At 47.6% G+C, this 24,621-nt stretch overlaps 3 protein-coding genes across 8 annotated transcripts in view; 2 read left to right on the top strand and 1 right to left on the bottom strand.

The window, feature by feature from the left end:
* Nucleotides 1-1,838: 1,838 nt before the first annotated feature.
* LOC141951720 (oxidative stress-responsive serine-rich protein 1-like) lies at nucleotides 1,839-6,761 on the bottom strand. The gene is made up of 4 exons (XM_074888318.1): nucleotides 6,699-6,761; nucleotides 5,936-6,056; nucleotides 4,144-4,254; nucleotides 1,839-3,485 (listed from the first exon to the last, which is right to left on the bottom strand). Exons 2-4 carry the CDS (start codon nucleotides 6,010-6,012, stop codon nucleotides 2,801-2,803), a joined length of 873 nt encoding a protein of 290 aa, XP_074744419.1. The 5' UTR covers nucleotides 6,013-6,056; nucleotides 6,699-6,761; the 3' UTR covers nucleotides 1,839-2,800.
* Nucleotides 6,762-6,895: 134 nt separating this feature from the next.
* Nucleotides 6,896-14,399, top strand: OSER1 (oxidative stress responsive serine rich 1). 5 transcript variants are annotated; one of them, XM_074888277.1, is made up of 4 exons: nucleotides 6,896-6,989; nucleotides 10,787-10,903; nucleotides 12,722-12,835; nucleotides 13,584-14,399. In XM_074888277.1, the coding sequence occupies exons 2-4, from the start codon at nucleotides 10,827-10,829 to the stop codon at nucleotides 14,275-14,277; spliced, it is 885 nt and encodes a 294-aa protein (XP_074744378.1). In that variant the 5' UTR covers nucleotides 6,896-6,989; nucleotides 10,787-10,826; the 3' UTR covers nucleotides 14,278-14,399. The 5 variants fall into 5 exon arrangements, with proteins under 5 accessions (XP_074744378.1, XP_074744382.1, XP_074744379.1 ...); XM_074888281.1 differs by having other exon boundaries at nucleotides 6,922-6,989; nucleotides 10,790-10,903; XM_074888278.1 differs by lacking the exon at nucleotides 6,896-6,989 and adding an exon at nucleotides 7,016-7,663.
* A 3,604-nt stretch (nucleotides 14,400-18,003) lies between these two features.
* JPH2 (junctophilin 2) overlaps nucleotides 18,004-24,621 on the top strand; it is a 32,973-nt gene continuing 26,355 nt past the window's right edge. For both annotated transcript variants that reach the window (XR_012631437.1, XM_074888337.1), the window contains exon 1: nucleotides 18,004-18,788. Coding sequence is in view for 1 of the 2 variants with exons in the window: in XM_074888337.1 (XP_074744438.1) it covers nucleotides 18,410-18,788 (379 nt within the window). In the remaining variant the exon portion in view is untranslated. The remainder of the gene's footprint in view (nucleotides 18,789-24,621) is intronic.

Genomic DNA, 24,621 nt, shown 5'->3' with positions numbered 1-24,621 from the left:
GGAACACATCCTAGAGCACCCAGGGACAGAAAAAAATTCCCCAGAATTGTCGGTGCAGGTACAGCAGCAGGCTGGGAGCAGTATGGCTGGCAGGGCTGTGCTCAGCACTGCTTGTACTGGGCCACCTCTGAGGCTGAGCGCTGGTGCTCATCAATCAAGCTAATTGTGCTGCACAGGCATTCCCAGAGAAGATGCCATTTGCTAGTAAAGCTTGAGGTTTTAAGCAGGCAGCAAGCAGGAGTCACTGAGTCACTGAGAGGAGCGAAGTGGTGAGCTGAACTGGGAAGGCTTTGAAGGAAACTGAGTTTGGGCTTGGGGCCTCTCTTAGAGCTCGTCGTTTCACCCAGAAGAGGTGCTTTGAGCAATGTGAATGTCAGCAGCAATGTTTTAGTATGTCTGCTACAAGTCAGATACTTTGGGTTCTTGACTGCAACTATCTGTGCTTCCTCTGCTGCAGGCAGCACTAGACATGCTTAAACACTAGCACAAATGGTAATTCAGGCAAAATACAAAACCACTGAATTACTGTCTCCTTTTCCCTTCTCCCCTCAGTACTAGTTGCTTCTGTCCTGCATAGGAACTGCTCTCAGACTCTTCCCTCCCAGCCGGCCTTCTGGCAATCTGAATTCACTTCTCAGCCCTAAACTTGGACTAGTTTAACCCCCACGATTTCCCCAATCCCCCCACTCTCCCTGGACACAGCAGATCTGCTGCACGTTGTCTTGCTCCACAACTGAAAAATGGCCTTGTGCTCTTCCAACGTGGCCGATCACTATGTAACGCCAGCTCCAAGGTCTAGACCCTTTCAGGGGTGTTTGCCCACTTTATTAAGGAGGAGCAGGAGTGTGCTCCACATCAGAAACAACTGCACCAAGGTGACCTTGAGCCAGGCTGCCACACCACATTTCTGGGGAAAACAGCCTCACTGTGCCCCTTGGTCGGGCTCCAGCTGCAGATGGGAGTGGGAATGACCAACACGGGTTTTAAATAACTGTATTTGTGCATGTTAAAGATCTGTGCCCCAGCTTCCTACACGTGGACTCCAGGTCAGCACTCGCTGAGAGGCAGGGTAATGGTTCAAGACTCTTAACAGGGAGAAATACCAGCAACTAGCATCTAGCAACAAAATTTTCAAATGATTTTAGAGGGCACAAAGCCAAACCATGAACAGAAACATGAGCAGGCATGCTCTGCTGAAGCAGAAATAGCCTTTGAAAAGCACAAACAGCAAAGAAAACTACTACTAAATACTTCCATTTAAAAACAAAGTAGGTATTATACCAGATTTACTGTAGGGAGAATGAAGGGAAAGTGAAGAAGACAAAAACTGTGTGTGTATGCAGGATAGTGCTGGGAGGAAGGTGAAGGGGTCAGTAAAGTACCAACCCGAGAAAATAGAGAAACTGGTTAAATTTAATTTGAGAGTATACGCCAATACCGCACGCTAAATAACTGCATGACACTTAAGGGCAAATTAAGTTTGAGTTGTATTCTTATGTTAACTTACTTGGATTTATTTGAACTTTAAATCTGAACTTCCTGGATTCTTAGTGTAAATTTTAGGGATGATTAGGATAAAATCTGCAGACAGCGATTAGCATCTAGAATGTCTGAGATTTCCCTAGCACAGAATACAAGACCAACTGTCTGCATCTGCTATCATCTATTTTTATACAATTGCTTGTGACTTGTTGGCTTGCTGACCACTAATTTTTAAGCACATAAGTAAAAATTGCAGTATTTTACTCAAACATGGTTGTTTAGCATTTGTGCACAGCCGACCCTGAAAGCAGACTTCTGTTTTTTTTAAAAAAAAAAAGGTCTTGAGGGGAGATGAGTGTAAGTCAAATTATTGAGTCTTTAATTTGCTGGGTTTTGACAAACATTTATTAATGCAAGTCTCAGCAACAAAATTTTTTATTTCAATATTTTCAATCAGAAGGAATGTTATAGCTCTACACCACAAAGCCTGTAAGATACACACTTCTTGTTTACCCTATTTCCACGCTGCTTTGTGTATCAAACATACTCAGAACTATCTGTATCGATGGCTCCACAATCTCCACTTCCAAGACAGCGTGGCCCAAAAAAACTGTTAGCCTGCTTCACTCCCCCCTAAATTATTCCATCTGTAAAGCACAAATAACAAAATATATTTTTGCTTCTAAGAACTTCACTTATCTGCAGAAAAATAGAACTGCTTAAGAGTGAGCTAGTTAGATTATGAAAGGGTCCAAGCACACACTCGCACATTCCGGACCTCCCAAAAAATTTGTGAGGAGGAAGTACTCACAATTTAATCCAACCAAAAAAAAGCCAGATAGTGTTCAAAGGAAAGGAGATTCCTCCTATCCAAAATACTGAATGCCTTCTCATTCTTCTCTCTAGAGCAGGATGAGGAGGATAGAGCCGTAGCTATGAAACATTTCTCTAACTACTGGGACACATTAAGAATGAACCTTCCAAACACTGCAAAATTTCAGAAAAAACCTAAAAGGCTGCTTTTTTTTTGCCAAAACTTAGTGAAAACAGCATACAGAGCTTGAATATCCACAGCACAAACCAAAAAACAAAGGGAACTTGATCTACAGTGCTTTTTTGTTAAGGTATTCAGAGACTTTAGTGCATTCTTTTTAGAACTAAGCTCAGAAACTATATTCCATTTTTCATTTTATTAGAAAACTAAACTGTATGAGGCAAAGAAACATTTGATCAAACACACAACAGTGAAAACATGGCACTGACAAGGCATTTAACCCAACCATTATCACACTGGTTCAGGATTCTCTATTGCTTTCACTCAAGTATACATCATTTCTGCCATGTGAGACATTTTCTTGGGAATATATAAGTAGTATTCCATGTATCCAGAAAGATCTTCAATAGTCACGTCATCCACAAAGGCTCGAGCTTGCTCAGAACAAGATCTAGGAGAACCTGATGAGGCTGTCCCACAAGGGGATCTATTCTGAAGAGACTGGGCGTGGACTCCTAGGACTGCCTTTTCGCATTCTGACAGGACGCTCCGTAAGCCAGAGAAAGAGTACACTTCCATGGTTCGCCACTGCTTGCACTGGCATTTCTTGTCCGTACAAGGGCACTGCTTGCCGTTGCTAAGCATGGATAAGGACTGGAAATCTGAGGTTTGGCTAGAATGCAAGCTAGTTTGAAAGGATGAGGAGACAGTCGGGCAATTCTCTCTTGACTTCTCCAAAGGCTTTTCGGCGGTGAAAGCTTCCAAAGGTTCAGTTCTGTCATCACTGGCCTCGAAGTGAGAATCGTGCCTGTCCTTCGTACCGTGTTCTGCTGTAACAAAAATGTCTGAACTGATACTACTCTTTGACGCGTCTGCCTGGGTTTTGTGTTTCAGCTGGTTGTTGGCTTTCATGTTGCAATATGTAAACTTGGGAGGATGCAGGACGGGAGACTTGGAGCGTCTGCGACGTGGGACTCTTGCCGACCCTCTGGAAGGCTTTCTCGCACACCTGCAGGGTTGTAACAGGTGAGCAAGTAGGTAACCAGAATCTACATCACAGCTCAATAAGCTCGCTAAAAACGTTTTAGAAGATTTTCATTTTTTTAGTTCTGCTTAGAAAAATCAGGTGACTGGTCACTTACAGTCTCTGAGGGGAACAGTGGAGGAGTCTGAAGAAACCGGGGCTCCCCCAAAGGAAAGACACATACAATCAGCCCTTATTTAAGGGTACTTCCTCCCAAATCTTATGCGTTAAGCAAACAACACTTTTTCATCCCAAACTGAACTGTAGTGCAAAACCTGGATATCAGTTGGAACTGCTGGCAGAATCGCACTGAATATCCAGGTATTTCAGTTCAGAAATAAAATAACCCAAGAAAGAGGTTGCAAAGATATAAAGACTTGAATAAAAGGACCTCTGAGGAAATCAGTGGAAAAGAAAGTTTTAGCTACCCTCTCTAAGAGAAGAGGTAATATCGTTTTTAAAGTCTTTGATGAAATCCCCTTAAAAAACATCGTATCAAACAGTTATGGTAAAGTTTTGTAATAGAAAAGAGAGAAAAGAAATGTTGAAGCAACTAATGACAACTTTCATTGGAAAGAGTATGCAAGTGTTAAATGTCTCAAACCGGAAACACACGCACGGCGCAGTGAATGGTATGTTTTACCCATGCCACGCTTCCTTTGAGCAGACAGCCTGTTGCTTGGCTCCATCCATGGCTGCTCGTGTCGGTGTTCTGAGAATCGTCCCATCGCCCATGGACAGAGCTGCAATACATCTGAGTGAAAAGGGAAATGCCACGTTACAGTAGTGCCTGAACATACTGCTTCAGAGGTCGAGCTTCAGCCCATTTGCTTTAGATGCTTAGCGAAGACATTTAAGTTTGCAGCTTTGACTATAGTCAGTGGTTAGAAACAGGATATTCCAGAGATTCATCTAACTGCTCTTACTATATTGACCTCAGTCAAGTGTCTAAAGATAGGTGAGATGAAATGAAAGGAGGCCAAAATGCCCAGAGGCTGATGTCATGCCCTATTTGTACCAAAATGACACATTAAAGGAATGTAAACTCAGCTTCCCAACGTTCTTGTCGGACAATAGTTGTTAAAGATAGACTCTTACTCATCTAAAATGCAAAGTCAGGAACCCATAGCAGCAGGCTGAGGAGTCAGTGGAGAAACAGATGAGGTACAAAAGACAAGGACAAATTACTAATCTATTTCTCATTACATTTCTCATTAAATTTCCCAGATAAACATGGAATTAAAAAAGTATCTGTCCCTGGAGGTCCAGACAACAAATATAAATACCGCAGCGCACAAATCCATATTTATGATGGCTGTATGTGTGATTTGGAACATGGGATAGGAAATCATAAGAAATGAGGCTGAAATTCTAGCAGAAGAATTCAAGTACTCTGCCCAAAGTTGATCTTAAGGGATTAGTCACAAGACTTGAACTGTTCAAAACACATGTCTGCGAAACAAGATCTTTTTATGCCTAAGAGGATATCATCAGGAATCAACCACAATTCCACATAGTCTGTCACTGGTAATACATCAAAAGTGGTATGCTTGATAAGCATAGTTCCCTGTCACGAGAACAGCTGTTTTTTTTCCACATTTAACAGAAAACCTGAAGCAGAGGAAACAAGTAACAAAGCAAAATATATCTTAACATGCAGAGGAAGTCATGAGTTTGCAGTATCAATGGCTATGGAGATGAATTCACAAGGTAACATTAATTATCAATAAGAAGCCTTCTCTTGTGTCTGTGAATTCCCAAAAGACTTCAAGTAAACCACCTCACAAAGTGTTAGACTGCATAATTTTATTAACTCTTACTTTCAAAGAAGATGCTTATACTACATATTATCAGTATACCCAGTATGTTATGGAATAAGTTTTTAGGATAAGAATGCCTGCAGGCATTTTACTCTACAAAATCCCCTGAAATCAGAAATGATCAGTGCTCGTATTTAGCCTGATGATTTCCAGTGAGTGAGAGTGGGCTCTTCAGCACGCTATGAAGTGACAGTGCTGTCCTTCAGACGCTTTCCAAGCAAATCTTCATGCACTACAGTAAAGGCTAATAACGTGACTGAGGATGGTACCATTTACATGAATGGAAAAACAAGTTCTGTATCACACAAAGTGACTTTGGCTACCACAGCAGTTAAGATGGGGTTCACTGCTTTGGGCAAGTCAAGTTTTCATACAGTCACTGTGTAATTTCAGTTGGATACTGTGTCAAAATTAGTCAGTAATAAGGTGCTGCTTTGCCTATTATACAGTTATAACGAGTGCATTTCATGTGAAGTGATGCAGTTGTCTCCTCTTGGAGAGTAAGGAACCTTTCACCAAATGACGTTTGTTTTGAGATTTAAAATAATAGAAAACAAATACAAACATGTAATAAAAACCCATCACATTACATGGTCTTTTTTGTTGCTCACTTACCCTGCTGCATCCACTCTCAGCTTTTTGAAAGCTGTCTGCAGACTCTCTTCCTCTTCATCTTTAGCTTCCAAGTCCATTGATGGGCTTTCAGTGTGTAACCAACCGTGCCATATAGAATAAACTGAAATACAGAAATTAGGATCTGATGTTGAGGTCTGAACGCACACGGTCTCTACAAAACTGAAATGACACGTGTAAGGGATGCTCGTTCTTCCGCGGGCAATCGCAGGGCCTTCTGATCAGACCGGCCCAGGCTTTTCACTGTGAGCTCCAAACTCACAGCCTGTGTCAGAAATAACGAAGCGCCTTTTTTCCACTGGGCGAACAGACGATGTTACGTTACAGTCTGACAACCAGTGTAACTTCACCGTGAGCCGCGAGCACGACCCCGGCAAAGAGCGGGGGACAGCGGGGCACCGCCACCCGGTGACACCGCACTGCGCGGGGAAAGCACCGCCCGCCAGACCTGCAGCAGGGCCCCGCAGCCGCCGCATCCCCCGCGGGCCCGTGGTTGCCAGGACGCTCTGAGACCGCGGGCAGCGCAACGTTCGAGCTCCCAGGGCCGCGGCCCTACGCCACGCGCGCCCTGTCACGGCTCCGCCAGCTCCCCCGGGGCCTCTCCGCCCCCCGCCCCGCCGGGAAGGCCCGCGGAGGCCCCTCTGCTCCCGCCGCGCCTCTCCCCGCTCCCCAGGCCCGCGGCCGCCCCTCCGCCGGCTCCCCCGGGGGGTTGGGGGTGGCCGGGCCGCCCCGGGCCGTCACTCACCGCCACCTCCGAGGCTCGCGCTCCCGGGGCAACGGGAGGGGGGCAACGGGAGGGGGGGGGGACGCGGAGCAACAACAGGAAATGACGTCACCGCCCCGCGGGGACGCGCATGCGCGGGCGCGCTGCCCGCCGAGCCTGCGCCCCCCGCCCTGCACGGAGCGCGTGCGCGAGCGGCGTTGGCCACGCCCCCGCCCGGCCGCCGTCGCTTCCGGGGGAGGGGACGGGTCTTACCCGGGCTGCGCGGCCCGGCGGGAGGCGGCGGGGGCCGGGCCGGGCCCTCGGGCGAGCGCGGTGAGTGCTGGCGGCGGGCACCTTCCCCTGCGCGGGCTCCTCCGCTCTCCCCCGGCGGTTAATGCCGGCGGGGCCGTCGCGTCCCGGCGGCGGGGGCCACCCTCGCGGGTCTCCGGAGCCGCCGCCGGTCCCCTCGCGGGAGTAGAGAGCTCTGGGGAAGCCCCGGCGGGGCGCGCGGGTTGTGCTGAGTCACCCCTCGCCGAGGCTCGGGGCCGAGCGCTGGTGCCAAGGCTCGCCCGGGGCTGCGGGGTCGGGGTGTCGCTGGGCCCCCCCGAGGGGCTACGGGGTAGAAAGTCGGTGCCGCTGGGCCTGGGGGCTCCCCGGGGCTGAGGGTGGGCAAGCACGGGGGGCGTGAAAGCACGTGAAGCGCTCGGCGGGCGGCCCCGGGCGGCAGCCGGCCAGGGAGCCGCCGGTGCCGCTTGTCCCTCCGGCCGTGCGCTGCCCCGCTCGGTGTGCCCGCAGTGCTGCCCAGGGCCTTGGCCCTGAGCGTCTTGGAGCTCTTAATCCCTTTGCAGCCACATGGATGTGCTTGTGCACTGTCCCGTCATAACTTTATGAGTAGCGGTGGATGTCTTGCAGTACCCCAAGCTACGTTTGTAGTCCCGTATTGCTGGGAAATGGCTGAAAATTAAATGGGAAGGGGTGGATATGTGTTTTCCTAGGAGATAAAGAACGTAAGTTTTAATGTGGGTTTTGACACAACATTAAACTTTAGTAGTTTTTTTTATAGTAATTCATTTTTTTCTTAATATCGGTGCTAGTTGGCTGCTTTGTCTAAAATGCTTAAGCTTATATGTAGTTATCACAGAATGGGTTTTTATCAGAATAAATTCTGCATCATTTGAGGATTTACTGTGTCAGTTGTGATGGGCAGCGTGATGAAATATTTAAGTCTAAAACCAGTAGTATATTTGGAATAAGGTACAGTGATTTAAAAACTCTACTCTCATCTCCTTGTTAAGGTTATATAATACAGGTGTTCAGTATTTTTTAAAAAAACAGTTGTAGGCTTAATTTTAAAGAATCTTCTTTTTGGGTCAAGGAAGAAAATCTTATTGAAGTGGAGACCATATGTTTCACCAGAGCAGTAGTATTTAACTAAGAGAGTATATAAAATAACAACTTGCTCAGATGAGCATTATGTTGTCAATCTCTGCGCTGGCTTCCTTCTCTCATGTTTACTTGCTGCCTGACTCACTGGACACCGTGTGCCTTGAAGTTGTTATGATGAGTGCATCCTTCTGCGTGTGTCATAGTAGCCGTCTGCAATACAGGGCATCCAGATGAAATCATGGCAGAGCGAGTAGCTGGAACAACAGCGGGGAGAGCTGCCATCTCCAACTGGAATGAGGTTGTGAGGGAACAGAAATTGTTGCTCTGTATCTGCATAAGTAACTGAGCTGCAGAGGTTCAGATTACTCCTTTCTTCACAGAGACCTTTTCTTTTCCATGCTACAAAAAAAGCTGGTGCTTAGTTGGTAACAGTAGTACTAATGTAGGCATTACTGGTGTATTATTAGGTAGTTAGTGCTCCGTATGAGCATGTTTTTCTTACAGGAGCTGTTATCATTTGCTGGGTTTGGGTAGTTACCTTCGTAATGGATTCTTAGAGCTTCAGGAAGATACAGAATCACAGAATGGTTGAGGTTGGTGGGGATCCCTGGAGGTCCATCCCCACCTGCTCAAGGAGGGCCACCCCAAGCTGGTTGCCCAGGACCATGTCAAGGCAGCTTTTGAATATCTCTGAGGGGGGAGACTCCACAGCCTCCCTGGGCAGCCTGTGCTGGTGCTCAGTCACCCTCACAGTGAAGAAGTGTTTCCTTACGCTCAGACAGCACCTCCTGTGTTTCAGTGTGTGCCCTCAGCCTCTGATCCTGTCACTGGGCACCACTGAGAAGAGCCAGGCTCTGTCCACGCTTCAGGTATTTATATACATTGATGAGATCGCTCCTGAGCCTTTTCTTCTCTTGGCTGAACAGTCCCAGCTTTCGCAGCCTTTCCTCATAGGAGAGATGCTGCAGTGCCTTCATCATCTTAGTGGCCCTTCACTGGATTCTCTCCAGCATGTCAGTGTCCCTCTTGTAGCGAGGAGCCCAGAGCTGGACACAGCACTCCAGCTGTGGCCTCACCAGTGCTGAAGAGAGGAAAGGATCAGCTCCTTCAACCTGCAGCCCAGGGCACCAACAGTCCCTTTGCCACAGGGGCAAATTACTGGCTCATGTCCATCGTGGTGTCCCCCAGGACCCCTAGGGCCTTTCCTGCAAAGCTGTGCTGGCACATGGGCTTGTTCCTCCCCAGGGGCAGGGCTTTGCACTTCCCCTTGTTGAAGCTCATGAGGTTCCTGTCAGCCCCTTTCTCCAGCCTGTCAAGGTCCCTCTGGTGTATCAGCCACTCATCCTGGTTTGGTGTCAGCAGACTTCTTGAAGGTGCTCTCTGCCACATCATCCAGATCATTAATGAAGGTGTTAAACAGGACTGGACGCAGTATTGACCCCCGAGGTACACCACTAGTTACTGACCTCCAACTAGACTTTGTGCTGCTGATCACCACCCTCTGGGCCCAGCCATTCAGCCACTTTTCATTCCACTTTACTGACTGATCATCCAGCCTGTGCTTCATCACCTTCTCTGTGAGGGTCTTGTGGGAGACTGTATCAAAAGCTTTCCTGAAGTCCAGGTAGAAAATATCCACTGCTCTCCCCTTGTCTACCAGACCAGTCTCATTGTAGAATGTTGTCAAGTATGACAACCTTGTAATTTAAAAAAAAGATGGAGAAGGTGATCTCATCACAACCCATACAGTGTGGCCAAAGGCTCACACAGTAATGGCACTGACACCAAATGGCCCTGTTTTTCCAGAAGCAGTCAAGTCAAAAGCATTAAATGAAGCAGGCTAATCAGCCAGGTAAACTTCAACAAATACTGAGCTTGGGGTAGTCTGGTGTAGAACCGTGGTTTCTGCTCAGCAAAAGCAAAGCCCATGCTAAGGAAACGAACCTTTATTGAGTATTCTTTTAGTGGAAGCATGGCTGATCTAGGATGTGCACATGATTGCAGAACTGTAAGGCACTGAAGAGCATCAAATTATAAAGATTTGAGATTCCTTTGTAGCTAGATTAAATGGCCAGGGTAGATTTTTAAAAAAAATACATCAGCCAGTTTTTATCAATTCCTTTTTTTTTATTTAAAATAAGACTTATGGTTTGCTGTTTGTATTCTTATTTGCATTTGTACTTCTTCAAGAGCTGATATCAGAAAATTTCAATGGCTTTCTGCAGTCAAAATATCATGTTCCGATAGGATTGTGTGACCCTTGCTGAGATCTAGACACAAGATCAAAAAATTATATTTCGCGTAAAACTATCTTTTAAGAAAAATCTGCTGATTTGGGTTTTTTTAGGTATATATGTAACATCAAGTCCTAAAGTTGGGAATAGCAGTTGTAGAAAGTCAACTCTTTCTGTGGTGTTGTTCTTTTTTGCCTTTCACCTCATCTGCAATTATTCTGGTAACACTGTAAGACAAATAGAAGAGTGTCTAGACTGAAATGGATGTGCAAGATGCTATTGACACCAAATTTTACTTTAAATTGCTAATTCACCTATGTAGTTGTACAAGAGGCTGTTGGGTATCATAAAGCTTGTTCTGAATCAACTTTCAAAAATGTTCCACTAGAATGACCTCAGCTTTGTGTGCTCAGTGTGCTATTTTGAGTTTATTTTCATGTATTACGGTGCTGCTGGGCAACTAATGTTTTTAACAAGGTTCTTACATTGATGTGTTTTTTCTGCTTGTAGCAGTACATGGTAACTCCGTCACCTTCTGGCCATCCCAATAATGAAAACGGAAGCTAAGGATGGAGAAGAGGAAAGCCTGCAGACAGCATTCAAAAAGCTAAGAGTTGACACAGCTGGGTAAGTAACACCACCGGGAGGCACAGAGTTAACATATTACAGATGGACTTGAAGGGAACACCCTTGCTGTTGAATTTGAAGAAATGAGGTAATTGCAAAAGGTTAGGCACTGAAAGCCTTCATTCTAGTTAAACCAAATAAAGTCACCAGCTGTAGACTGCACTTCTCAAGGAATTGTAATTTGTTTGGTCGCTGTTAGCTCCCAACAGGCTTGAAACAAACCTAGCGATAGTCAGCAGCTGACAGTATGCTTGAAATTAATTTCAGCATGAATCTGGCTGCCAGAGGTTATGTCCATAGCACTAGACCTCTGCTACTGAAGTCAGCATATTGTCATGGCTCTGAAGGCCTGTCATGAGAATAAATTCCCATCTTTTCCCAGGAGAGAAACGTTCTTTCCATGTCAGTAAAGGAGAGCGTTAGATTCAGTGCATGATTCCCACACAAACTATTTTCATTTCTGTCACTTACAAGTTTCCTATTTATAACCAAAATCACTAAATGGGAAAGAATGCTTTTTGTGCTGTCTTGTTTTGTGGGAGATCCCACACATGGCACTTACCCTCCTTGTCCCAGGTAGCAGAACAGAAGCAGCGTGTGTCTTCTGTTGGTGATGATCTTTTGTATCTGAAATTTTTTTTTAAAAAAAGGCTTCTATATAATGTTTTTTCTGCTGACAAATGTGCATCATTACAATATTACATAGTACTGGTTCAGTAAGCTCTTGTCGATGATGCAATTATGCTGGTAACTGAAACGAAAGCGTAGGTGAGGCAGTATGTAAATATCAAGGTGGTAACTAGAATTACCATAGAACTTAGATTGTGAGTAGATGGGCTTCTAAAGTTATCTTTCATTTAAGTAATTAAACTCATTAGAAATGAATAACCATGCAAATGCCTCTCATTTCTTCAGTATCTCTAGTCCCACCCCCCAATCAGGCATACTTAATTACTTTTGAGTTTTTCTGTTGGCCTTCAGTTTGCTGCTCTGTGTTCATTGTCCTTTAAATGGAAAATAGTAGATGTTTGACTAATAGTTTGGACTCTATGAAATATCAGTTAACCCTATATTATATCTGAGTGTGGCAACTTACTTTCACTTTTCAGGGAATCCACCCTGCTTATAAACTAATCTAATATAGGATTTGGAAAATAATTTCCTTGTGAATTCTAGCGTAATATGTGAAGTCACAACTTGGAAAAATTGTTCTTGGGATTATTACACCTCCTTGAAAATGGGACTTTGGGATGAATTTATAGCACCAGAAAAATTAGCAAATCTTCTAAGGTCCCTGGCTTGAATAGAAGTTGAAGATCTGACACAACTCTCTTGCTCAGTGATTGAACTTGCAATAGTATGAAGAGTTTTAGCTTATGTTGTCCTAGTCAGAGGCTTAAGTGTTCTTCAGTTAAACAAAGTCTATTTATGTCCAAAGAACATTTATTTTTAGGAAAGAATGGCTTATTTGTCTCTGGAAAAAGAGACATGTTTCTTCAGTGATGGTGTTTTTCCCCTCCCCTCTCCCGGGAAACTGAAATTTAGCCATTGTGTGTGCTTTGTTGTTGATGTGTGGAGTTCGGATTTGCAGCCTAGTTGCTGAATGGCATCATGTTTAGTGAAAGAGTCTGTTTTACAAACTTTTGAGATAGGAATGTGTAAACACTATCTTCCTGATTTGGGTCGTCTTTGTGGGCAGTCTTTTAAGACATATTGTAAATGATTTGGAGCAATCTTTTCTAGGAAAGGTTCCTAAGTTTTTCATATTCATAATGCTAACCAGTCTAGGCTGTTAACTTTTCATTCTATCTTTCACAGATCTACTGCTTCTCTCTCTGTGGGTGAAGGGACAAGTCCAAGAGCACTGGTTAGAACAGTGGCAGATGAAACCAAACCTAAAAATGCGTGTACTTCTAAGGAAACCTGGCATGGGTAAGAGAAACTTGGGATTGTCAGAGTACTTCAAATGACACTGCATTGAAAGGGAATTTTAAGTGGACAAGGTTTCTAGTAGCTACACCCCTAAATAAAGGATCCAAGTTTTCTTTATTAAAGGAGTATTTAAAATACTCTACACCACCATTTTCTGTTCATATGTGACTACTATTCTTCACAATTATGTGAAGTGAAAGGAAATGCTGTTCAGCTATAGGTTGCTAAACGTTATAGATGTTTCTTAATATAAACACGCACTGCTGGTTTTGAATCGGACAATCATGGATGCATCTCTTTCAGTCATTGTTTGACGTTGCAGAAGCTGTCACTGTGCCTTGGGAGCTAGATTAAAATAAAGAATTGGTTTCTGGAGTGTCTACATAGAACTTCATGCTCATCTACTGAAGCCAAACCACCCTTTGCTCTTGATTCATTAGTTTTGTGCTGTCTTCTTGTGCTTTGTCTTTCTGTTAGAGGTTACATTGTCATGTCTCACATGCTTTACTCATTTTCTAACCTTAAAAGCATGCACTTTTAGTTTCATTTTTCAGGTGTTCCTTTTGTACAGCTGCTTGTCTAGAACAAAATAAAATTCCAAGATAGCATAATACCCTGAGCAAATGCTCTGAGCTTAAAGCTCTTGCATGCCATATATATGCTGCAGAGATTTTGTCCAGTGTTACTTGTACTCCAGCAATAAGTCTCTCAGTGAATCTTCACTCCCTTTTGTATCTTCCCCTGGTAGGTCTATGAAGAAGCCTTCAAGAGGAGTTGTGAGAACCCAGCGTCGCAGGCGTTCCAAGTCTCCAATTCTTCATCCTCCAAAGTTTATCCATTGCAGCACAAAATCTCATTCCACGTGCAGCCAGCTAGTGCACAAGGGCCAGACTGATGCCCAGGACGACAGCAGTGGGTTTGGGATGCACGTCCCAAAGGAAGCTTGTGCAGATGAACAGTGCAGTATTGCTCCTGATGTTGGCCGGACAGGAGCTGATGTTGAGTCTTTGGGAGCTTCTGTTACGCAGTTGGCATCAGAGAACAGACAGGACACCTCTCCAGCTGCCGTTCCTCTAGTGTCCAAAGCCAGCCTAAAGACTACGGAGCTTTCTGACTTTGAATCTATGTCCAGGCTGAACACGAATAAGCCATGTGCATGTGCAGGTGGAGCCTGTCAGTGTAAACGATGGCAAGATATGGAAGTGTACAAATTCTCTGGCTTGCAGAACACCCTCCCGTTGGCACCTGATAGAACAACAGTTTCTGAGGATCACTCCCAGTCTTTGCCATCAAGAACTCCCTCAAGTTCTCCACGCTCTTGCTCTGAGCAAGCCAGGGCCTTTGTGGATGATGTGACTATCGAAGATCTTTCAGGATACATGGAATATTATTTGTATATTCCAAAGAAAATGTCTCATATGGCAGAAATGATGTACACCTGACAGCAAGGAGCGCTAGAAAGAGAAGGGTGGGTGGTTTAAATCTGCCCTCCATCACAGTCATTTGAGATGCAACCCACTCCCTGCTCACTGTGCTTGCAATAAAAACACTTCTTTGCATCTTAGCTAATGTTCATTATTTAAGCTGGACAAACAGTTTAGCTTAGGCATTATAGTTTAAGCTTGGAATGGATAATGAAGTAAACACAGTCAACGTGTTTAGAGTGTACTTGCCTATACTTAAAGAGACCTAATGCTTGGGAAATCCTGCTTTGTTTTCAAAGTCCTCCTGTTTCTGTTGGAAAAGTCTCTAGATTGATTGGTGATTAGAGCACTTACTGTGAGAAACTTGATGTAATTCAGCTTCTTTGAAATTGCTTTGATCTCAGGTGGTTGACACTTTGCTTTTGGATGCTCGTGCCTCTGATTTTATTTCATAAAGGAGTGACCATCTCCTGTCGTCCTCTTGGTACTATTACCACTCTAGGCCAGTTCAGGAGACATAATTGTCTTTTCTTGGGTTGGAGGCATTGTTATTTCTTTGTGCCTGAAGAGTCTTTATTTCTGATCAGCTGAACAGGCATCCTCCTGCCCTATCTTTGATGATGTTAACGTAGTCAGATGCTCTTCGGTTAACATAACATTTGCTTGCAAGGCTGCCTGATGAGAAAAGAAACTTGGATGATCAAAGCAAGATTGTTTTAAAAGTTTATTCTCATCTTTGTAGTGTTGGTTAGTGGAAAATGTAAAGGGAGCGTGACTTTTTGTTGAATGTCTAACAAGCCTTAGAGACATGTCTACACCAGGAGAAATACCCTGCTTTCTTCAGGGGGATTGCTTCTTCAGTTAACCAAAGGAAAATGAGATGATGGACTCTGTTCAGTGTGGTTTTTATGAAGGCTGAAACAGCATTTGCTCATTTCGGTGATCTTAATTTATGCACTCTGGTGTTTTTTGGGGCTTTGTTCAGCCTGCTCTGTAACACCAAGTATACCCCTGCAAATATTAAGACCCATAGACTTGAGTGAACAGTTGTCAGCTGCACAGTAAGGAAATCTGGAGCACTGTGGTTTTTTTCTTCTCCCCTCCAGTCATTTTACTAGACCATTTTCACTTTAGATGACTTGTCTGGCTTTGCATTCTTCCTGAAGTTTACTACTTCAGCAACAACCAACTTGCCATATTTTGTGTGCATCAGCACAATCTATCTTTTATAAATATGTGTACAGCGAAGGAGCATCCCATCAAATAATATGATTTGTTGAGGGAGAGATGAGCTGTCTTTACTATTTGCAGCACCCAAACTTTCCTGACCTGTAAGGTCTGGAGAAGAAGTGGAGATAACACATTTCCCTGCAAAATCCTTTGGTGTTACTCTTGGGGTTTTTTTTTCATTCCTGTGGCAATACCTTGTATCTTAGAAGTAAGCGGCCATGCAAATTTACCTGTTTTGCCTGTTCTGAAGTGTCATCTACCTCTTGCAGAGTGCACTTGGATCCCTTTCCCTGCTCTTAAAACAGCTGCATTTCTTCCACCTGTGTTCTGAATTCAAGGCAATTGTTTGGTGACTATTCTCTGCAATACTGGGCTGCAAAGTGCAGAATGACTTTCTCAAATAATTATTCTTTACTGTTCCCAGATGCTTGCAGGCAGCAGCCACAGCACTGTTGTGGGGCTGAGAATGCCCTTCAAGGCCACGCTGCTTTTTACCATTTCTTTCATAAGTCACCACACACCTGTACCTGCAGAGTTTAGGATGGCAGCATCAAGTGCTCAGTACCGTGTTAGAGAAAGGATTGAAATCTAGGATGTAATGTAAAAACAAAAAAAAGTATAGAGTAGAAAGATGAGAACTGGTGCAGACTGGGCGGGGAGGTGGTGCGGACTGGTGCAGACTGGGCGGGGAGGTGAGCAGTGCTGGGCCACTAGAGGTCCCCCCCCGGCCGGGTGCGGGCAGGCTGGGTGCAGGGGGCTCCGCCTCAGCCTTTCGGGGGAGAATGTGACTTTTTCTGCCAAAATGAAGAAATAAGACCAGCTCTGGGCGGTGCCCTAGGGCACACACAGCGTTAGTGTGTTCTGAAGTTTGAGCATCTGGGTATGTTAGTGGTCAACTAAAGCTCTTAAGTGCCAACATCTGCCTAAGTTATTAATGTTTAAACAAAGTGTACTGTCAGCTCACAACTGTGCTATGTAATTAGGAGAAGTTGCTAAGTAAATAATTATGTGGTCCTGAACTTGGCATTCTCTTAGGGCAGTTACAACATATTTGGGCTGGTAAATGCTGGAACACCATGAAATAGACCATGGGTAGCTGCAACTGCTGCCTTAACGCTTTCCCTTCTGTTACTACAAGGCGTTTTAGGATGCTGTGGTCTACCCAGAAACCACAAAACCAAAACCTCTGGTTTTGCTTTGAGAAAATACAGATTTCCAGAATCCTGCAGCAAGAACCTTGAAAGCATGCCTGAGTAGTCTACAAGCTTAACCTTCTTTAAAAAAAAAAAAAAAGTCCAATTTGAGCCAATTTCAAAATCTGAGTGGTTTTTTAAGGAAAAAAAGCTTTAGGGGGCTGCTCTTGCCCAGTGGCACTTCTGAGTTGTGTTGGAGCCCCTTACAGAAGGGCCCGTTCCTTCCTGTGGCTGAATAAAAGTGAAGCCTTTTGTAATTAGCTTTTACAGTGGGCAGTTGGTCCTTCTCACCTGCGCCTGCAGGTATTTGGGGGTTTATGTGCTGTATATACATACTTAGCTTTTCTTGCAGTTACATATTGTATGGTTTTTTTCTATACCTCTTCCTAGAGACACCGATAAGGAGGTTGTCCCAGTTGTAAAACTGTTACATGAGTCTGAAACTCGCTGTCTGTGGCAGCTTTGCCCAGAGCCCTTGGGCGCTCCCCTCGAAGGGCAGAGCAGGGCTTGCTGGTAGCAGGTCTCGCCCCACAGCTCCCAGGGCTTCTCTGTGGCAGTCAGGGAAGGCCACGCTCTGTGGTCTTGCTGTGACAGTGTCTTCAGGAGATGGGACAGGTGTGGCTGGGAGAAGGCAGGGTTTGGATTAGGCTGTTACCTGGCGTTTCATTCTGCCATCTGTATTTGGTGACAGATTGTTCGAAGCAAGGTGGGCTGTCACTGCTCGTAATGTGTCTGCAGCTGTCCAAGGGTGGGCTCTCACCTTTCTTTTCCAAACATACACTAAATTATGTCACCAGCTGTTAAACAGGGAGATTTTGGCGAGTTTATTGTTGGGGACAGAGAGGGGAACAACTACTAGTGAAGTTTTCTCGCTACCCCGAAGCAGCTCTGGAAATTCACTTTAAAAGTGGCAGTGGGGTGAGCGGGACGTGCCCTGGCGCCTGGGGGACGGCTCTGCTTTTCCTCCTTGTTCTAACTCTGCCCGCTCAAACCCCGGGGCGAGCAAACCTGCCTCCGGCCACCCCCCCGTCCCCCCCGCCCGCCCCCTCCTCTCCCGCCGCGGCTGCCGGTGCGCCCGGGCGGGCGGCGTGGGGCGAGCGACGCGCCCCCTTCCCAGGCGCTATTTTAAGCAGAGATTTACTTTCCCAGCCGCTTCTCCGCCTGGATCCCTGCCCGGGGCGCGGGGGGCGGGGGGATGTGTCTCTTCCCTCCTTCATAAAAGGGCCCCGAGGCGGAGGCCGGGCTCCGGGGGGTTATTTTTGGGAGCAGCTCCTGGGATCCGATGGCCTTGTTAGGGCAGCGCTGACCTTTCTCCCGGCGGGGGAGGAGAGCGGAGCGGGCAGCGGCCGGGGCGGGGGAGCGCGGCCGCTCGGGACCCCTCCTCCCTCCGCCGCCGGGGGCTCGGGACCCCCCTCCCTCCGCCGCCGGGGGCTCGGCTCCCCGCGGGGCTCGGCTCCATGCCCGCGGCGGGGGCGCGGCGACGGGGCAGGTAGCGGCGCGGCTCGGCTGCCCCTCCCCGGGGGGGGGCTCGGGCCCGGCCCACCCCTCTCCCCTCCCTCCAATTTCTCTTTCCTCCCGTTCCCCGGTCCCTCGGCCGGGCGAGGCGAGGCAGGAGCGGCCGCTCCCGGCGCCCAACCCGGCACCTTCGGGGATGCGGCAGCGGCCCCCGCGCCCCGGAGCTCAGCCCCTGGGAGAGCTGCCCGGCTGAGGGGGCTCCGGACGGTACCATGAGCGGCGGCAGGTTTGATTTCGATGATGGAGGCGCCTATTGCGGGGGCTGGGAAGGGGGCAAAGCCCACGGGCATGGCATCTGCACCGGCCCCAAGGGCCAGGGCGAGTACTCGGGCTCCTGGAACTACGGCTTCGAAGTGGTGGGCATATACACGTGGCCCAGTGGCAACACCTACGAAGGCTACTGGTCCCAAGGCAAGAGGCACGGCCTCGGAATTGAGACCAAAGGACGGTGGGTTTACAGAGGCGAGTGGACCCATGGCTTTAAGGGACGGTACGGCGCGAGGCAGAGCATGAGCAGCGGAGCTAAGTACGAAGGTACCTGGAATAACGGCCTGCAGGACGGCTACGGCACCGAGACGTACGCTGATGGAGGTAAGGGTGGCTCTGCAGGGGCTGGGGTGGTGATGAACAGCGTGATACCCAGCCTGTGATGGCAGAGGCCGTGTGTTGTCCCTGCTGAAGGGGTGGCCTGATCCTGTCCCCACTAGTGAGGTCTGGACGGGCACGATGGTCTACGATGAGCCGTTGAGGTGCTTCAGTCAAGAAGGAGGGCTTGGGGCGCAGCCGCCTCGTGAACGCGCGTGTGTGCGCCCCGGTCCCTGCTGTCGGGCACAGCCTGTGCAGCTCGCCGTCTGCGGACACGAGGGAGGAGCAGCAGGAGTGTTGCCCCCACCATCTCTCCCTCAGGAGCTGCTCTCAAGTGTCTGTATCAATAGCTAACACCAACCAACTTGATTTGTGTAGTCTGTGACTCCTGGTTCCCCAGGGACTGGTTATTGCAGTTCATCGCAGAACTAAACCAGAAGCTCCTCGCTGGTGCGTGACCGCAGCGAGCCATTCACTCGCTCGCTGGGCAGCGAGTTGTGAATGTTTTCACATCGGATGCAAGCCGCCCACGGCATCACAGCACGCTTTGCCTGTGCATTAAACACTCTTGTAGGCGCCTGACGAGCTGCCTGGACATCTGCTTTGCTGAACTGTTTTGGTTGAGTTCATCTAAGCCGTTTAGTATACATAGTCACACGTCTTTCCCTAAAATAAATCCCTTCGATTACTTGGAAGCTCTCAACCCCTGCTAGTACATAAATGCACCGCATAGTCAGATATTTGTTGTGCTCTGTAAATGCTCAGTCTAATTGTGTTCTTGCATTAGTGGCAATTTTGGGGTTAGAAACATTCCAAGAATCTCTGTGCAAGTAATTCTGTAGCTCTTCAGTACTGTAATGTTCCAGGCTGCCATATTTAGGATAGCTAAATAGAGAGGGTGATTTGAAAGAAATACCCTTCAAAATATGGATCAGAATTGCATCTATATTTATCTAGGACAGGCAATGGAGTTAGTTTTTAAAGAAAAGTAATGGTAATGGTATAAATCTTCAGAATGAAAAGCATCAGATTTATAGACATTAGAAAAATGGACTAATTCAAGATCCATAAATGTTTCTCAATGAGTTGCCTAGGTACATGGCTAACTTTAAGTCTGGGAATAGAGTTTTGAAGTTGACTCATTTTCTTTGTGACCTTTGAGGTTGTAGGTACGGACACGAACTGGTTCATCCCTCCAGCTCCTTAAATTTTCTCCCCCCTCTCCCCCCTGGCCATGGAACAGTTAAATGCTGAGCTGTGCAGGTTCACGGTGGCATGGAGAGTTCAGACTAATGCATACATGTGCACTCATGCATTGCAGAACCTTTACGTGTGGCCACAGACATGTAGGTCGTGTGTAAGGTGTGCTCTGATGAGTAACAAGCAATGATCAGGTAAGTGTCAGCAACAGCAGCCGTTGGGACTTTCATTCTGGAGATGTCAACGTCTCCCATGGATTTGCATGGCTGCTTCCTAAAATGCATCTTCTAAGTGTGCAGGGTAACTCGATTTCGAGTAAATGGTGTAGAGAATTTTGAGAGGCAAGACTTGACGTAGGAGTTTGAATTTGATTAGATCATGGACAGAAAGCTTGCGACAGAAGTGGGGGAAAGATGAGTCAAGATTTTCTCCTGTAAGGATATATAATATATACTGCTTCGGTCAGCATAGAGCTCCCTGGGGTGTTGTCCCACACCCAAGAACGTGCCGTCTGCCTGATCCCTGGTGCCACCCGAGGTTGGCAGTTTAGGCCTGATCCATGAAGATGTGCCCTGCCAAAGCCATCCTGGGCAGCGCTGAGCTGAGCCCTCCAGGGACCAGCCAGACCTGGCTCACGAGGGCTGTGCCCGGTGCCCAGCGGCTGCTCCTTGCGTTGGGCCATCACGCCCTGGCTGGTCTGAGCCGTTCATTCAACGCGTGAGCTGCTCTGATGGTACGGGAACGTGTAGAAAGCTACATCCGAAGCCAAGGTGGGGATCGGCAGCCAGCACCATGTGTGGAGGACAGGAGTGGAATGATCTTACTGACTTGTAGGACCTGCTTCTGTTTGTCATCTCACCTGTGGCGCAGTAACCATCTGCAAGATCCAGATCTGGTCAGGCTGCTAATTGGACCTGTTAATAGTTGTAGTTGAGGTTGCCAAGATAAACATCTGGAAAGGCTTTGGAAATCTGCTGTCCCTCGAGTAGGGGACGTGATTCCCAAGCCCCCTGGAAGCCAGCCACACAAGGAAGAGGGCCCTGGGAACGTGCGGCTCTTGCCAGGTCATTGGAAGCTTTAGGTCGTGGTTGGGCTGCCTGCAGATTTCAGGGAGATGTAGTTGATTCTAATGTTTTAAAATAGACTTTTTATATATATACATTTACATACACACATAAAAACCTTATACTTTAAAATACACTTACAAATCAGACAGCCATGTAAGTATATTTTGTCTTGTGGCTGGCCGAGGTTGGTGGCTAAATAAAGCCCAAATCTGCAGTGAAGCTTTTGGAAATGATGTATGGATTCTTGGTGTCTCATAAGAAGTGGACTCATGGTATGGTTTAGCCCAGGCACTGCGTGGGTTGTTTACTTTTTTCCTCAGTACCAAAGACCCATTTCTGTGGAAACTATGGGAGGCTGATGGCTTGAGAAGCTTGCCTTCTGTAATGTTGATTGAAATTGGCCAAGGGGTTCAGAGCTCCTGGTGTGGCCAGGCAGAGGCAGTAACACTGTGATATATTTCCTTGGGTATCCACGCTGAATATACATGTGTGTCTGCTGCTGTCACCAGCAAAGAGCTCAGAGCCCTTTATGGGGACAGGACGCACTGGCTAAAGTGGATGGTGATTGGGGCTGTGGAAGGTGCAGCATGAGGGAACTCATCATTTTGTAACCTAAGCTATGAGTAAACACCTAGTTATTTGACTTCCACCTGTAGGTTTTGTCTCCGCTCTAAGAAAGGCCTCATTTGTAGGATAGTTTTGTGCTTTTGAATCCAAATGCTTGACCCAGTCAAGTCTTACTGTAGAAAAAAAATCTCACTGCTAATGCAGAATAGTAGTGCATGTGCAGGGTCCGGGCCCAACGTTAGGCTTTGCTATACAAATAACTTTATATATGTTGGGGTAGGGGCGTCAGGGCAGGAAACTCACCTGCAATTGAAGCAGCCTAAAACCAACTTACTTTTGACACTGCAATTTGGTCTCTAGTGCCCTAGGAGAAAACAGTGGTGTCAGTTAACTGCACACCGAAACAATTAGACCATTCAGTGATCACGAGACCATGAGAAAGGGGAAGAAGAAATACAGAAGTGTGCTTTACTGGGAGAGATGAAATGGGGTGATAGGGAGCTGCGCCAACTCCTTGGGTGCTTGGGGCAGGGAAGGTGAGGTGGGAAGGGTCCTGGGCTAGGGCAGAAGGAGCAGCTTCTGTGGGACTGTGGCCAGGGAAGCAGGAATGGTCTCTGGGCGAGCTGAGATGGTGCTGGCTTGTGTCTGCTGCCTCTGTAGCAAAGCTCCTTTGTGGCTGAATTTCACCCATTAATTAATGCTGTGAATTTTTTTACCCCTCTCTTTTTTTTTTTTTTCCTGCCTTTCTTTTCCAACAGAACCCATCAGATAGTACTGTTGGCACCAAAAAGAAGCACTAGGTTTTCAATGGCCTGTCTTGCACGTGGTGCTGTGCATTGATTTAATGTCCCTGGCCTTTTACACTGAGTTCTTCTAACGCGTCTGTCATCACAGTATCTGGGTAACAGCAGAGGATCGTAGGGCAGTGATACGATTTGAGTTGTTTGCATTATTTACCTGGCTGTTTGTATTATTTACAGTCATCACTAATTATACTAAAGCTTGGAGGCAGGCTGGGAAGGGGAGATGTGATGCTGCTGACAGCGGGCTCTCACTGCTGGGCTGGGTGTGCACCAGGAGCTGGAGCTTTTGCCTTTGATGCAGCCAGGCACCATCCCATCCTGCTGCCAGGGTGAAACAGAGGGTGCTGCTGCCCTTTTAGTGTGTTTGGAGGTGAAGGCTGCTGGAATACCATTTCCATCAATCCCACAATTTAATCCTTCCCATCCTATGAAGATACCCAGACAGGGCCACCCCCAAGCTGTGGTCAGGAACAGGCAGAGGTGATGACCTGTGTACCTGGGGGCCACAGAGGAACTGGAGTTTTTTGTCATTATGACAAGAAAAAATGCAGGCAGTAAAGGATTATTGGGGTCCTGTCCTCCAGTAATCACACCCTGATGGGGCTGGGTGTATCAGGGAGGTGATGGTGCTGCCCTGGGGTATCAGGGAGGGCTGGGGAGGCAGGGAGGTGGGGCTCTGTCCTATTTTCATCCTAAATAGAGATTATTTATCCTAAACAGAGATTATATGTTTTTACAGAACCTCAGACACATGTGAGCACATGGCTGCCTGGCTGGCAGCTTTGCATCCTGCCTGTCCCCCCTTGCCCGGGCTGCTTTGACATTCAGGGGGTAGCGGTGGCTCAGGGGTGTTGCAGCCCAGCTCAGTGACTGCCTGTGGTGCAGAGGGGGTTTGCACAGCCCCATTCTCTCTTGAACTGTCTGCGCTGGGATGTGCTGGTGAGCCAGGGCTTGGCTCTGCTCAAACCTTATGTGCCCCGACGCACGGCCACCGGCGCCTCCAGCCATGCTCAGCAGCCTCTGGCTCTGCTCCAGGGGTGGTTCATGGCCCTTCCCTGGCACAAAGCCTCAGCCGGGCACTGAACTGCAGCTGTCCCTGTGCCTGGTCACCCCTGCATTGGTTAGGCAACCGTGGGCAGCACCGTGTGTGGGTGCCCTCCATTAAGCCGAGCGGGGTTGGCAGGTTTGGTCACACCACACGCCGGGGGGATGATGTTGCTTGTGCCGTATGCGCTGGAATCAGGCAGCCAAGACCAGCCTGAAGAGCTGGTGTGAAACCTCGTGTTGAGGGTAGGCGTGTGTGTCCCTGAGAAGTGGCATCCCATCTCTGCCCCATGAAGACCCACTGTGCCACGTGGCTTTTCCCATCCAGGTGGCCCCGGTGCTGCCTCAGGGGATGGAGGGGGCTGAGGACTTGCTGAAGGGCAGCAGCTGCTCTGACCTTGACCTGAGGAGCACCTGAGCCCCCCTAAACCTGCAACACTTTTCCAGAGTTCCTCTTCCAGGGGGTTAACACAGCAGCACTATCAGCTGCAGCTGGCTGTGAGCGAGGTTGTTCTGTCCTAGGAGGAGGTCTCCAATGTCACCCCAATCGTGTGTCAGCCCTGCTTGGCTGAGCAGGCAGGGATGGAGCACCAGCTTCTCTGGCTCTTGGTGGGGAAGGACATGGGGAAGACTCATCACCACTTTATGGAGAGGGATTTGGGAGCATGGTGAGGAACACACCCAAATGCCTGGGCATCCCCAACGATGGTCCTTGGCTTCCAGCTTATGCCTGAATCCCCAACGCACGTTGCCCACCTTGTTTATCCTGCTGGAGCCTCAGGTTCTGGCAGGCTGCTCCCCATTCCTGGCCACAGCCTGCAGATGCTCTGTACTACCTGAAGCCTGACTTTTTTTAGCAGGGGAGGCAACTGTTGCAGGGAACCCAAAATCCCATGTGCTGCAGGATGGGCAGGGGCTGGCGGGGGGCAGCTCACCCCAGGGCAGCAGCTGCTGCCCGCTCGGGCACTTCTTGTCTTTCCTGGCCCCCAGCACTGTAAGTTAACACCCCACAGGCGGGTCCAAAGAGGATTTCAACGAAACCTGAAGCTTAGGAGGAGAGATTATGCTGCAGAAGTGGCCTGGGAGAGCGTAAAATATGCACTCCCACAATCACCAAAGAAGGAACTGGATTTTCTCCCTGGGGAGCAAGGGTCATCC

The sequence above is a fragment of the Strix uralensis genome, chromosome 18 (assembly GCF_047716275.1).
Source record: "Strix uralensis isolate ZFMK-TIS-50842 chromosome 18, bStrUra1, whole genome shotgun sequence".
Lineage (NCBI taxonomy): Eukaryota > Metazoa > Chordata > Aves > Strigiformes > Strigidae > Strix > Strix uralensis.
Note: the sequence above shows the minus strand (reverse complement) of the source record. Positions and strands in the feature narration are given on the sequence as shown.